Source organism: Centroberyx gerrardi, chromosome 6, assembly GCF_048128805.1.
Source record: "Centroberyx gerrardi isolate f3 chromosome 6, fCenGer3.hap1.cur.20231027, whole genome shotgun sequence".
Lineage (NCBI taxonomy): Eukaryota > Metazoa > Chordata > Actinopteri > Beryciformes > Berycidae > Centroberyx > Centroberyx gerrardi.
Genome location: NC_136002.1, coordinates 17,640,946 through 17,654,881, shown reverse-complemented (window position 1 = coordinate 17,654,881; position 13,936 = coordinate 17,640,946). Strand labels below are relative to the sequence as shown.

The 13,936-nt window shown below is 41.7% G+C and overlaps 2 protein-coding genes across 2 annotated transcripts; one reads left to right on the top strand and one right to left on the bottom strand.

Annotated features, from left to right (window-relative positions):
* Positions 1-589: 589 nt before the first annotated feature.
* On the bottom strand, positions 590-4,056 carry crybb1l3 (crystallin, beta B1, like 3). Its single transcript, XM_071900655.1, has 6 exons — positions 3,952-4,056; positions 2,658-2,731; positions 2,434-2,552; positions 2,100-2,232; positions 1,120-1,262; positions 590-758 (listed from the first exon to the last, which is right to left on the bottom strand). Exons 2-6 carry the CDS (start codon positions 2,721-2,723, stop codon positions 590-592), a joined length of 630 nt encoding a protein of 209 aa, XP_071756756.1. The 5' UTR covers positions 2,724-2,731; positions 3,952-4,056.
* Positions 4,057-9,693: 5,637 nt separating this feature from the next.
* Positions 9,694-11,963, top strand: cryba1a (crystallin, beta A1a). Its single transcript, XM_071900657.1, has 5 exons — positions 9,694-9,732; positions 9,899-10,017; positions 10,349-10,490; positions 10,962-11,104; positions 11,816-11,963. Exons 1-5 carry the CDS (start codon positions 9,694-9,696, stop codon positions 11,961-11,963), a joined length of 591 nt encoding a protein of 196 aa, XP_071756758.1.
* Positions 11,964-13,936: the final 1,973 nt, after the last annotated feature.

Here is a 13,936-nt window from a genome sequence, read left to right as displayed (position 1 = left end):
GACAAGCTCACTACAGGGCATGTGCAGAGCTGAGAGCTGTCCATGGTAGTATTTTGTGAGGAGTAATATGAGTGTCGGTCCCTTACTCTCTAAAATCTGTGGATCCCAGTAGAGGGAGAGTGGTTTGGTGAACAGGCTTATTGGCATCAGTCCATAAAGCTAGAAACATATAAGCGAGTAGTTGTATAAAATCAAAGGGTTGCAGATATGGAATTGAAACAAACTAATGAACACAAACTAATGAAGTTTATATTTCATCTTCTAATCCCCTATAATCCCCCTTTAATAAATATGATAAATTATGCTATATTTCTATGAGGTCTGCAGACAGAGAGCATTGCTATCGTTTTTACCAGTGTTACTCATTTACTCTGGAAGTCTGTGACAATCAGAACTTCTCAGCCCTTTCAACATCATTCAAGATAGCACCCAACCCAAATTATACCAGTAAAAGCAATAATAATATTCAAAAGCCATTAGCTTAGGTGGCAAAGAGGCTATTGAAGAATTTCCAAGGGATGGTTAGCACCATGGCAAGCCTGACCCTTGCTTTTCTCTCCTGTTAACCCACAGTCTGCTGGACTCCTGTCTATGCGGTCATCTCGAAGCAGCCCCTGCGATGTGTCTGCATGTCCCTCACCCTGCGGATGGACTGGATCTGGGGGTGGTGAGCGCCCCACTCGTTCCAGTGCTTGTAAGGGCCCATCTCAAACACATACTGGTAGCCACGGTAGCCGGGGTACTGGTAACCCACCCAGCTGTGTGGGAGAGAGACGGAGAAGTAGAGAGAAAGAGATGTGAACCACAACGCTCTAGCTATTTTTGATCAAAAGCTGTCCTTCTTTCAGCATCTGATCTGCTTATACTCATTCAAAACGATCCAAAATTCATCTCATTTAAGTAAAATGGACTTTGCAATGCCAAATAGCTCACTTTCTCACTTTGTGACAGAGGACTTCAAACAAAAACCAAGACAGCCTGCTGAATCGGCAATTATATACTACCACTATATTTTATACTATTAACACTATGAAAATTACTATTGTTATTCGTACATTACTGTTACATTTTTGAAAACAGACGAGACAATCCCAGAAACACAACTTAGAGGCGACTCACGTTCCACCAGTGACCTGGATACTGGCAACACGGTCCTGGAAGCCGTAAGACCACAGGCTGGGAATATCCTCATCGCACACCTCCATCTTACGACCCTCGAAGTTATTGCACTCATACAGGCAAATCTTGTGGTCCTGGGGGTCCTGTAGGATACATATGGTACTTTCAGATTAGTTACTGTTTGGCAGACTGTTTTCACGCAGGTACATATTGTGGTTAGTGTGTTGGTGTAGCCTCTGATTCACTGTCCCCTCCCAGATTTTAGCCAGTAAAGAGATTCAAAGCAGCAAAATTCCAGTCATGATCCCTAGGGTTAGACCAATATATTGGTTTGTCAATATATTGGTCTGATATTGGCTTTTCATCAAAAATCAAATATCTGGCATTCGGTGTCATCCATACCCAATGTAGTTTGTTTGATTGCGTATTTATTGACTACACTGTTTTTCTATGGGAAGCCCTGACTCCAATCCAACATTTTGATCAGATTCCACACAAGTATGCATGAATATACTGATTATTATGATGTTCACATTGATTATGAGTTTCAATGGAGAGTTTTAGTGTCCCATGGTCAAAACGCTGTTTCAGAGGCTTTTCCACCTTACCAAGAAAAAACATTCTGGGGGAAAACACTGATTACTTGTATTTCTTTCGCCTGAAAATGGTCAAATTTAAAGATATTGAATATTGACACAAAATATTGGCTATTAGCAGCTTTACTGTAATCCAAAAAAATCAGAAACGGCAGTGGTATCGACCTTTAAAAACCCACATTGGTCAAGCCCTAACAAGCCCTTTCCTCTGTGGCAATAAAAGATGGATGGGGGGATAGATGGATGTGAGGTGCAAATGGAGTTGGACAGCATGGTTGAAACAACAGAGATACAAATCAACACTCGTATCTTAAAATAGACATGAAATGAGACACAGAAAAAGTGTAGACCGATGCAAAAGCTTGAAAAGCTTGATGAACTTACCATGCGGACGGGTCTGACGGACATGAAGCGGTCACACCTGTAGCTGTTGGACCAGGTGTCCCAGCGGGGGTACTCTCCCTTCTCCAGCATGAACATCTCACCAGTCATGTTCTGCTGCTCATAACCCACCCAGCTGGATGGACGGACAGACAGATAGATAGATAGATGGATAAAGAGATAGAGAGATAGAGAATAAGAGAGATAGATAGATAGATAATCAGTTGGGGATTGGGACAAGATGTATGTGGTATAGGTATGACACACTGTCAGTAATCTATCTTGTGACCAATACTGTTGGTGGGTGGATGTTTTGATGGCAGTTTTGGTGACTTACGGTCCACACTCCACCCTGATAGAGGCGATCCTGTCGAAACCCTTCTCACACAGGTTACGGCACTCTCCATTCAGCTCCATCATACGGCCTTGGAAGTTCTCGCATTCAAAGAGGTACATCTGGAAAGCAAGACACGTCGAGGTGCAGTTATTTCTGAAGTCAAATATTTCTGATGGATAATTATTTAATTTCTGGGATCAATCAGCTGAAAATAGTGGACTTACCTTGTGAGCACGCAGCCCCATGGCAGAGTGGCTGCCAATGCTGCCCTGAGCACCTGAGTGAGACATGATCAAATCTGGAAAGAGACACAGAGACAGTCAGAAGGTTATTTTTTAGTATTGCGGGCTGGTGAAGAATTTAATTACTTTCCCCTGATAGAGTACAGCACAGTAAAGTAAACTTAGTAACTGCACAGCATATGCCAAGAGTTGTGTATAAGTGGCAGGTGCATTAGCACACTGATTCCGCTTGTCAATCAATGTCATTGGAGGGATTGCCTAAGTGGATACCTAAGTTCAATCCAATATTCATAACTCCATATCACTGTGGCAGCTGTCTATTTCAGGTTCTCAGCTAATGAGCTGAGGTGTGCCTTGAGACTTTGCTCAAATATAACGAAGATCAGTGTCAAAATAGAAACGTTAGCTTCATCAAAACCTAATGAAATCAGCCCACACACTTTCCCCCCTGAAAGTTCCTTGAGCAGGAGTTCTTCATATCTCTTCTATTATGATCGTACCAGTGCCTTATGTGGCATATCTGAACAATTGAAATTAGGTATACCTTTTTATTTTTTTCTAGTCATACATGTGCCATGGCCTTTAAGTCTGAGTACCACTGGTATATTCCATTTGAAAAATTTGAAAAGCAAGATGGAAAGAAGCAAGCAGATTCCAACGATATTGTGCATGCGAGGATTTATAACAATGTTCTTCTTTGAACATAATTCTGGCTTTCCACTCAAACTGGAGTTTAGCTTACTTGAACCCTGATTCTGATTAAATCCACACCTTTTTAATTTTTTTGTTTGCTCAGTACCACCCCAACAGCCTTTCTTTTATATCACAATTTTGTCCCATTCTGTCCTCAAAATAGTGTTTCCTCAGAAAATTTCCCAGTACATCCCCTGAGTATTTGTCCCTTCCCATAAGAGCTAGAGTACCTATTAACAAGCTGCACAGCATTCATCTGTCCAAACCTGCCACATCCCACTGCTCAGATGGTAGAAGATTAGACACAGCCTCCCATCTTTCTCATCCATTTTACTGCAAAATGAGTCACTGAACATCTGTGCTCTTAGTGTAAAATGAGATCACACCCTCTTGCATTTTAAGTCAAAATTCCATCTACCCAGTCCAAAATTAAGGTTCAAGGGAAGAGCCAATCCCTGCTTGGTTCTTTCAGTCCAAAGTGTGAATAGACAGGAAAACCACAACCTTTCCCCTATCATCCCACGATTCTATCAGCTCTCAAAGTATGTAGAAGACCTAAAAGAGTGGAAACTTACAGATTTACAAGTGCAGGTTGAAACGGACCGACCTTTGGGGAAACTGATGGACGCAGGCCTTGTGAGTGGGGATATATATATACATTCACATCCAGCCCAGGTCTATAGAGCCAGGAATCTCCCTTCTCATTGGCTGACAGCTGTTTGGAGCATGGGGCGGGGTCAAGGGTCACGCTGCTTATCTGTGGGCTAGTCGTGCTGACTCGGCTGCCTGTTTTGTTGTCCAGCGCCGTTGTGGGGGACTGGGGACAGTCACTGCCATCAGCAGAAAGCTTGCTTGCTTTTTTTCATGCGCACACACACGCACGCGCGCGCGCACACACACACACACACACACACACACACACACAAAACACACACCACCACAACTTCTGCTGCTCGCTCTTTCCTTTTACACTTGTTGGCCAATTTTTTTCCAGTGACCATTCTGTCTTAATTCTCTTCTTCCAGTTTTTCTCTCCCTCCCTTTTGTCTTTTTTTTTCTCTATTTTCTCTATGATCCATTTCGTCTCTCAGCTCCCTATTCTCTCTCTTTCTCTTGATCCTTGGTGTAGCCAGGCTCAAGCCTTTGAGCCCTCTGTGTGTAATGTGCTGACCTCAGGAGCCGGCAACCACCTCTCCATTGTGTGGATAGGCGAGTGATGGACGTTTTTTTCCTATTGTGGTGCTGGACTAATAGGCTCTGCTATCTCATACACACTCATACACACACACACATATTCATGCACTCACACATGCACATACACATCTCATACACCCACACACGCACATCTATGTATGCATGCTTGCACATAAAAGCATGCACATGCACACACAAATAGGCTATATACATGCACGCACGCACGCACACACACACACACACACACACACACACACACACACACACACACACACACACACACACACACACTGCTGCAGGAGATTTTGTTTTCATCTGTGGAGTTTGCATGTTCTCCCCACTTTCCGGCATGCTGGGATAGTACTTGCAGTTTGTCCATAAGTATGTTTTGGTACACTTTTAGTATTTGTGTGAGTCAACTTCAAGTATACTAAAAGTACAGATATAAATGTAAATGGACTATTTCAGTCTCATCAAGTATACTGATACTGTACTTTGAATTAACTCCAATTATACTTACAGGTATACTTTTATAAAGTTAAAACTGGGCCAATGTAGTCCCAAAGAATACTTATAAGTACACGTATAGTTCCCCAAAGTTAGTATACTTTAAAAGTAAGGTACTTTCAAAGATAAGAGCTACGTATGTTTAGTTTTGTAACTATCAAGCTAACTGCCATGTCACTGACAAACAATTTGGGTTTGGCTAGATGAAGATAAGGGAAGAGGACACAGCATACGCTTATTCTCATGTTTCACATCACACCCACAGAAACTGAGGGCAGTCTGCCAACCTACAGTCCAAGCTGGCTTATTTGTATGGGGTGATATTTGTGCCACCAGACAACTGAATTTGAGCTATGTGATCTGATTTTTTATGTGATCAGTGAAATCGACTGTTGGCATTTGAGTCAAGACCAGTCAAATGACTGGTCCTGAAATGGAATGGCCTCAAAAACAAATTTTCACTTTTTCTTGGTCATCACCAAAAATGGAAAGTGCTGTCGCTCCATGCATTACATAAGTAAATACATAAATTACAGCTTCCCTCTCTCTTTGCCCAAATTCCTTTGACTCTAAGAAACAGAGCAAACGACATAAGTGAATAATTTATGACTTCCTAAAAGCAAAGGGTAATTTAGAGTCACCTGCCCGGATGAAATCCACACAAACGGGGAGAACATGCAAAGTCCACACAGAAATGACTGGGGTTGAGACTTGAACCACAGCCTTGTTGCTGTGAGGCAACAGTAGTAACCACTGAGCCACTGTGTCATACTGCAGGCACAACCCTACCAGTGATGTCAAATCAGGTATTTTGTCTTTGACAGATGATAGCAAACAAGTGTGGCCAGAAGTGCAATATGCTTGAAAGTTTCAATCCATTAAGAGTTTTCTGCCCTATGTAATTTAATGCAACTGCAAAAAGTATCACCATAGACACAATTCTGATAGCAATGACTGTTTTCAATTACTCAGATATTCACAATTTAGCATTGGTAGATAAGGGATTTGAACTCATGATCTTGTGTTTCAAAGCCCTGTGCCTTAACCACTAGCCTACTGGTTTTGGTGCCAGAGAGAGTGGAAACAAAACAAAGGGACAAGCTTTGTGATAGTCCAACCTATGATGAAAGCCTCAGAAATAATATTCTAATTGTATTAGTGCCCTCCATTAATCAATTTAAACATGGCTTTACAGATGCCATCTTGAGAGTACAGACATTTGTCTGTCACATTGTCAAGTTATCAAACTATTTGCAGCCACACATTATCTACCGTACGCTCTGTTTCCAACATATCATTACAAATTTTTGTCTGTTTAGTAATGAAGGTATGACGATTTAAAAAATCATGTTTTTTTTTTTATGTAACGTACAGTTTAGGAGGACAACGCTGTGGGATCACAGTCAGTTTTTTCTATAAACAGAGGGGGGCGACTTCAGAATCAGGGGTAGGTACCAGTGTATGAAAGATTTATCTCAGGTGACATGTCCTGAAAATTTCAACTCTCAAGGACATATGGCAGATTCCTTCGGAATTTTTGAAGTTTTGATTTGAATATCTATGGAAATTTAGTTATTACATAATAAGCCACACCCACTTCCATCAATCATTACAAAATGTCATAAGTCGACTTGGACATGATCCTAGAGCATGTAAACAAAATTTCATACAAGTCTATGCTGCCAATTATGAGACATAAACTCTTTGCATTTGTAGCACCCACTAGTGGTAGAGCTCAAAACTCTTTTGTGGGTGTGCTCAAACAACACTCTGTGTTTCATTAAAAGTTCATTGATTGATAAAACCATTTGGCCTGTCAATTACCTTTATGTGACTTTTATAGAGGACAGTCCCAAGATGGTCCACACCAAGTTTTGTATGAATCAGATGAACGGCCTTTGACGAGTTGTGAAAAAAGTGGTTTATAAATTTTTTTAAATCCAATAAGACAGACATTGAAAGTGATATATGGGTTGGACTCAGCACCTACCACAGAATCTAGGGACTCAAGAATTTTCTCTGTACATTAAACGGATCAGATGTTATTGGCCAAAATGTAAAGTTTCTTGTTATAGCGCCACCATGCAGCCAATTGACGTAGTTTTTGTTGCCTGAGTGATGGGGGGCCATAGGAGTCCATCTGCCAAATATGCTTGCTGTGGGACTTACAGTTTCTGAGCTGCAGACAAAGAAAATAGAAGAAGAAGAATTTCAGCAAATACAATAGGGTTCCCGCATTATGTGCTTGGACCCCTAATAATAGTTTGTCTGGTAACATGTCTTTCAAAACATCAGGCCACATGCATAAAACCAAACACTGCAAAAGTGAAAAGACTTGTGAGAGATTGTGAACACTCACTAGCGTTTCTGAGAGAATTTTGTGCCTATTTATACAAGCTTTGCTCTCTCTGATTAATCAAACATTTAATAATAAAAACAGAAGAACTTATGTTCTTCTGAATGCCTGTGCTCTCTCAACTATGTGTTAGCAATTGTTTTGCAGCTGTAAGTAGCCATAAATCACTGAAAGTAATAAAAATTCACACCTAGGAAAATGTTCTCCTGATCAAAGTAAAAAGAAAAATCTGCAGTCGATCAGTAACTTTTCTCAATTAACTTCAAGGAACCCTGGTCTATGATACCTGAGTTTGTATGGTGATACTGTTCTTGAATCACAAAGTTTTGTGTATTATTTATCTGTGGTATCTATCTACTATCTATGGTTATGTGTATAATAAAGTTGTGATATGACTCACACTTGCACCTACTTTTCACCAAATAAATAAAATATAATTTTTTGGGCATTTTCTCCTTTATTGGACAGAGAGGGGGATGACATGTGCCATCCGAGTTCGAATCCAGGATGTCACGTTTACATGGAATGCGCATTAGACCACTGAGTCACCAGGACACCCAGCTCCCCACACGCTTCTGTGAAGGTAAAACATTGGCACAGATAATTGCTTCTAGTTTCATCTGATGTAATCTATTTATTTCTACCACCAAAATTAATTAAATGATTAAGTATTGTTTAAATTTGTATAATGCAGGAAGGGGCAGAGCATACAGTGTCACCTTTTGAATGCTTGTGTGCGATACCATGTCAGTCACCAATGTCTGAATAGTCGTGTGTGTGTGTGTGTGTGTGTGCGTCTTTGTCAGTTTCTTTGTGTGCAGTGAATGCACGCGTGATCAGGCATTTGTGTGTCTGTCTCTGTGTGCCTCTGCGTGCCTGACTGAGCATGTGTGTTCATACGAGCGAGTGAAAGGAACAGAGAAGTTGAACTCAGTTGAGGCTGGCATGACGCTCAGGTTGGAGACGGAGCACGGACAGTGTCGAGAGAGCACAGTAAGTACATGATTAAGATACACACCCTGCTACTTCATTAGCCACCTTATTCATTTTTACTGGTGCTGCAAGTGTTAGAAGAAAAAGCAACATATCTTCTTGGTTTCAGAGTTTAGGTGCCAGTACAAAAAAATGTCAAAAGAGTCAAAATGTACTGTAGATAGCCTGCTATTTCTCATGTGTTGCACCTCCGTTACACTTGACATTTAATGTGTCTGTATACATGTTTTCTCCTCTGATACAGGAAGCACTGTCAAGAATGTCCACATCTGTGCTGTGGTGAGATGATGTGTTTCCTGGACCAGGCTGGGCCACGACTCGGTCTGGGCCTGGGACTCGCCCATTGGTCCGGGACCATTTGGAACTTGTGCTAATCGGCACTGGGCACCGTGCCCTTGCTCCAGTCCCACTGCAGCGACCTAAAGCCAGGTGGCTCAGTTCTGAACAATGGATGGAACAGCAATGTGCTGACTCCTGCCCCGACCCACAGGCCCGGCAGCTTTTCAGCACCAGCATGTATAAATAGGTCAGTTTACTCCTGGGTCAGGACATCGTTTTTGTGGAGCCCCCCGTGAGCACTGCACAGCTATTCTTTGGGGCAGGTCAGGTAAGCCCTCCTTCTCAATCCATTCAGCCTATAGCCTTGTGTAGACTATTGTCGCTTTACATTTTTTGTCAATTGTCTTTGTTGTTTCTGCTGAGCCACGGAAATGTATAGACCGAGGTCACGCATGCAAATGCATAGACATACTGACACCACTGGGAGGACAATAGTATTGTCCCTGTAGGAGCAAAATAGCTTGCTAAAAAAAGTATGAGTCAGTGGTCAGATTCAAAGAAGGTTGCAAACCCAAACACATGACATGCAGTAGGTCATGCATTTTATGAAGAAGTATGTCAGAATTCTTACTGCTTTATGAATTGGTATACTATACTACTGTAATATCAGGTGATGATTATTTGAAACCTAGTCTCTGGGTGTCATCACTCAACCATCACACAATTCATGGTGTATGATTCTGTGGCAAACACAGAACACCTGAAAGTGACAAACTATGAGATCAACTTTCAAGTTTGCTCAAGAAGTCTGCGGTTTGTGTTCCCGCAACCGTCATCATATATCCTGCCTCATACATGACAATGAAAATGGTATCAATTTCTTTGAGGTTTGTCTTCAGTCTAGCATGTTAACTTGAATAAGAAACATGTTTCAAGAAATGTGATTCTCTCTGCTCTCCACACTGCAGGTTAATCAGCACTGAGATACACAGTAGAATGGCTCTGACTAATCCCAACCCAGTGGGACCATGGAAGGTGAGTTTGACATTACATGATGTTCCACCGGCTTTCCGTGGAGGTTTCAACAACATTACATTTTCTAAATGTCTTGCCTGCCCTGATGATGTCAATGACGAGTGTGTGCACACATGTTAGTGTGTGCATGTGGCATGTGCATACTATACATCTGTGTGTTCCCTAGATCACAGTCTATGACCAGGAGAATTTCCAGGGGAAGCGTATGGAGTTCACCGCATCCTGCCAGAACATCATGGAGTGTGGCATGGACAACATCCGCTCCCTGAAGGTGGAGTGTGGAGCGTAAGTCAAGCGACATTTACATCTACAGAAGTTCAGCAAAAATCAGCAAGATATCTGATGATGATATTTAGCAAGATACTGATGCTGCTGTGTCTAGATAGAATCCAATGGAGCATATTTTTACTGGTTGAAAATTCCAAAAGCTGCACCTTAAACGAGCCTGTACTGGGTTCTGTAGTCTGCTCAAACAAATAACAACCTTGATAGATTGATGCATAGAACCATAACAGGGTAATGCAATATTATGGAGGTCTGTTTTATGAATTTCCTACTGATCCACTGACGTTCTGTATGTGCGTCTGTATATCTGTGTGTTTGTGTGTGGAGATAGCTGGGCAGGGTATGAGCACTCCAGCTTCTGTGGACAGCAGTTTGTGTTGGAGAGAGGAGAGTATCCTCACTGGGAGTCGTGGAGTGGCAGCAACGCCTACCACATTGAGAGGATGATGTCCTTCCGCCCCATCTGCTCTGCAGTGAGTCTCTGTCCGAAGCCAAGGACTTCTCTTCCTTCTCCCTCTCTGGCGCTCTCATTTTGTCTCCAGGAAACATTCAGATTGAAAAATGTACTGAAGTTCAGTAAGGGTGTGCTTATACACTATAAACCAACAAACCTGTCCTTGTGGAGAGACTGAATCGATGCTGATAGCACCAAATGAACTGGCATTCAGTCCTCACCCGATATATAACTGTGTTCAGGGACTAGGACTCCTGAACACAGGCAGTGAAAGTGAGAAGAGTTTCATGTCACTTTTTCACAGTGAAAGTGAAAAGAGTTTCATGTCTGCAACCGAAAACCACTGTGTAAATGTAGCAACAACAACAAAGAGATTTGCGATAAGCAGGTTTGGTTTCATTGTGTTTAGATCAAATTGCAGTATTGTTGCTTCCGTTTTACCTTGTGTGTAATAATTGTGACATGTTTCTCCTTGCATCTGTCTACACAGAACCATAAGGAGTCCAAGATAGTGGTGTTTGAGAGGGAGAACTTCATCGGGCGCCAGTGGGAGATAAACGATGACTACCCCTCTCTGCAGGCCATGGGATGGGGCAACAATGAGATTGGCTCTATGCAGGTTCAGAGTGGCGCGTGAGTCTCAACCCGGCCCTCCATTACTACACTCAGTTGGATCATGCTTTACATGCTTCTAACATGTACCAAAAGGATGAGAGATGTAGCCTACTTCACCATACATCACACTACAATGGAAAAATCAGTGAAATCATAATCAGATAAAAGAAGGGACAATATATTTTTTTTAGGTATTTATGAATATATTTTATTGCACTGGCCCAGAATAACTCCCAAGAAAAACAGTTAAGGGCTGCAACGAGTTGATTATGTGGCAGCAACACCCATTCTAGTCTCAGCCACTTACCTCTACACACAGACTGAGCTGTCCAGGTTGTGACCTACATAAATCAGGGTTTTAATTAAAACCCAATTTGCAACACAGATGAAACCACTGAGAGCATAATTCTCTGACTGATTATAATCAGCTCCAACAAAGCCAACTGTATGTGTGAATACATTAATTTAAAATGAATGGCTGTGTTTGTCTGAGTGAGAGAAGACCCACATGCTTAGATTTCTCTCCACCCTTCATATTTCACTTTGTTTGAATGGAGTCAGGGAGGTACGCAGCTTTTTCTCACATAGTGTAAAAGTCTGTTTGGTTATTTTTAATCAAAATCCATTTTATGTACTTTCATTTACATTTCACGTACTGTGCGCACCATATGTCTTTCATTAATCAGTGCTTTCCTCTCCTCCTCTACCCCTCACTCACTCCTCCTCCAGCTGGGTGTGCTACCAGTTCCCAGGTTACCGTGGTTACCAGTACATCATGGAGTGTGATCGTCATGGCGGCGAGTACAAACATTACAGGGAGTGGGGCTCCCACGCTCAGACCTTCCAGGTGCAGTCACTGCGTCGAATCCAGCAATGAGACCCGCGGCCTCCTCTCCCACCCGCTCTCTCTTTACCTCCTCCAACTCCCCCTCCTCCTCTCCCTTTCCCTCCCTCCACCCAGTCATTCCAAGCTTGAGCCAGTTGTGTCAGACCTTGAAGAATCAAGGCCGGCGCTCCTGGTGCTCCACCATCAAGATGTTTACAGCACTTTTGTTTTGTTCTGTTGCCAAATGAAAACAAAGAAATGACAGAAAGAAAGAAGGAAAGAAAGAAAAGGCCACTGAAGAAAGGCCACTGACTGACGCCACATAGAGGAGAGAAGAGGAGGAAGAAGAAGGGCCTCATGGCGGCGGCAGGGTGGTGATGTCACTCAGGCTCATTGCTCCTCATCTGTGTTGACACGGGGCAAACTCTGTACTAGCAGTGATCAATAAAGAGGGAATGGGCAACATGAAATAAACAGCAATACAAGTGTCTGCTATTAACCTGCATTACGCTCAATTGTCTTTTCTTAGAGAATTTTACTTTCATTCATCCATTCTGTAAGATTTTAAGTGGCAGTAAATTTACACTAAGGTGTCTCAGTTAGGTTTACATGAGCAGTTATCTCTCACTATATAGCAATATCATAAACATGTTCGAAAGAGGTTCCTACTAAAAAAGCAGTGGTGCAACCAAAATTGCACCACTGCATGGGCCGGGCTGGATAGTTGACCATTGTGAACTAGAATTATTCTCGAATATAACACGTCTATAATCATTTTTAGGAAGCCTCACATAAAACAATGAATTAAGAGATGTGAAAAGAATGTGTTGCATAGAGAACATTGCCCAAAGTGTGACCTAAATGTTCTAACATTCTAAAAGGTTGGACCAGATAGATTTTGGGTCAGATTGACCGGGTGAAGCTAAAGGGTATGTTTTATTTTTTTCTTTGGTAATCACCACAGAAGCATCACCAAAATATAGCCAGTGCTAATGCTTAATTAATGGAAGTCATGGGGCAACAGTTAGGATTGTGAGTAGATGATCTTCTGAGCTCATACTTGCTAGAGTGTCTGGCTTGTATGGCCAGGCAAACATAATTTAAGTGACAATCAACAACAGCTATTCTAACAGCTGAAATATATTGTGGTGGCTCCTATGACTCCCCATTCATCTAGCACAGGCAATGACTAAACTTTTCTGATAACAGCATAACTATGTGATAAGTAAACCAAACATTGCAGTTGAGGTTCACCTGGATCTTAGTCTTTTCTCACTTGCTCTGTTTAACTTGTTAAGTAAACTGAGAGCAATTGGTCAGCATTTTTGAGCATATGCGAACACTAAGCAATCCCAGTTCATCAGTGGGAGTCACTTAGGGATGTTGTAATATTAGCAGCATATACAGTATCTTGTGGTAAACTTATTGCATAGAATATGTTGTTGCAAGCAAGGAGAAACATTTTGTGTCTGACATACAATTTTGGAGATAACATAGTGGATAGTGGGCAACCATGGCTATCAGATTAGCTAGTGTTTTGAAACAGTCCATGATAATCAGATTCACCCCAGGACAGGCCTGAACTAACTGGCCAATAATGGGCCAAATAATAATGAGTTTTTTTTAAGTTCTTTTTTTGACCATTTTCACACTGTGAGGCATAAATAGCCATTGATATCGAGCTGAGGTGTGCAATAATGTACTTGTGAAAGGAAATAATTGGACTCATACAACTGAAGAGAACTTGAAAAAGGTCTGTGTTCTCTTTCAAAAGCGAGACAAGTCAAAGGCAAACAGAACTAAATTCAAATTCTCTTCTCTATATCTGAAAGAACAAATATATATCTTCCTAATAATGAATAGATAGCCATGAAGGAGTGTGATACTTAGTACACTTGGTATATATTGGTGTTATAGCATCCATAAAGTCTCAAGGTGTCAAGACATTAAGGCAGTGTCCCAAAGTGGGGTGCAGGGACATTAGCACAATAGGATAATGTATAAGGATAACTGTTTTGATTAGA

What these genes read in the sequence shown, in the direction of transcription:
- cryba1a (XM_071900657.1), top strand. Translation starts at nt 9,694, where the DNA reads ATGGCTCTGACTAATCCCAACCCAGTGGGACCATGGAAG. An exon ending in CTGAAGGTGGAGTGTGGAGC is followed by an intron (nt 10,018 to 10,348) that starts GTAAGTCAAGCG and finishes GTGTGGAGATAG; the next exon opens with CTGGGCAGGGTATGAGCACT. An exon ending in TCCGCCCCATCTGCTCTGCA is followed by an intron (nt 10,491 to 10,961) that starts GTGAGTCTCTGT and finishes CTGTCTACACAG; the next exon opens with AACCATAAGGAGTCCAAGAT.
- crybb1l3 (XM_071900655.1), bottom strand. Translation starts at nt 2,723, where the DNA reads ATGTCTCACTCAGGTGCTCAGGGCAGCATTGGCAGCCACTCTGCCATG. An exon ending in TGGGGCTGCGTGCTCACAAG is followed by an intron (nt 2,553 to 2,657) that starts GTAAGTCCACTA and finishes CTTGCTTTCCAG; the next exon opens with ATGTACCTCTTTGAATGCGA. An exon ending in ATCCAGGTCACTGGTGGAAC is followed by an intron (nt 759 to 1,119) that starts GTGAGTCGCCTC and finishes TCTCCCACACAG; the next exon opens with CTGGGTGGGTTACCAGTACC.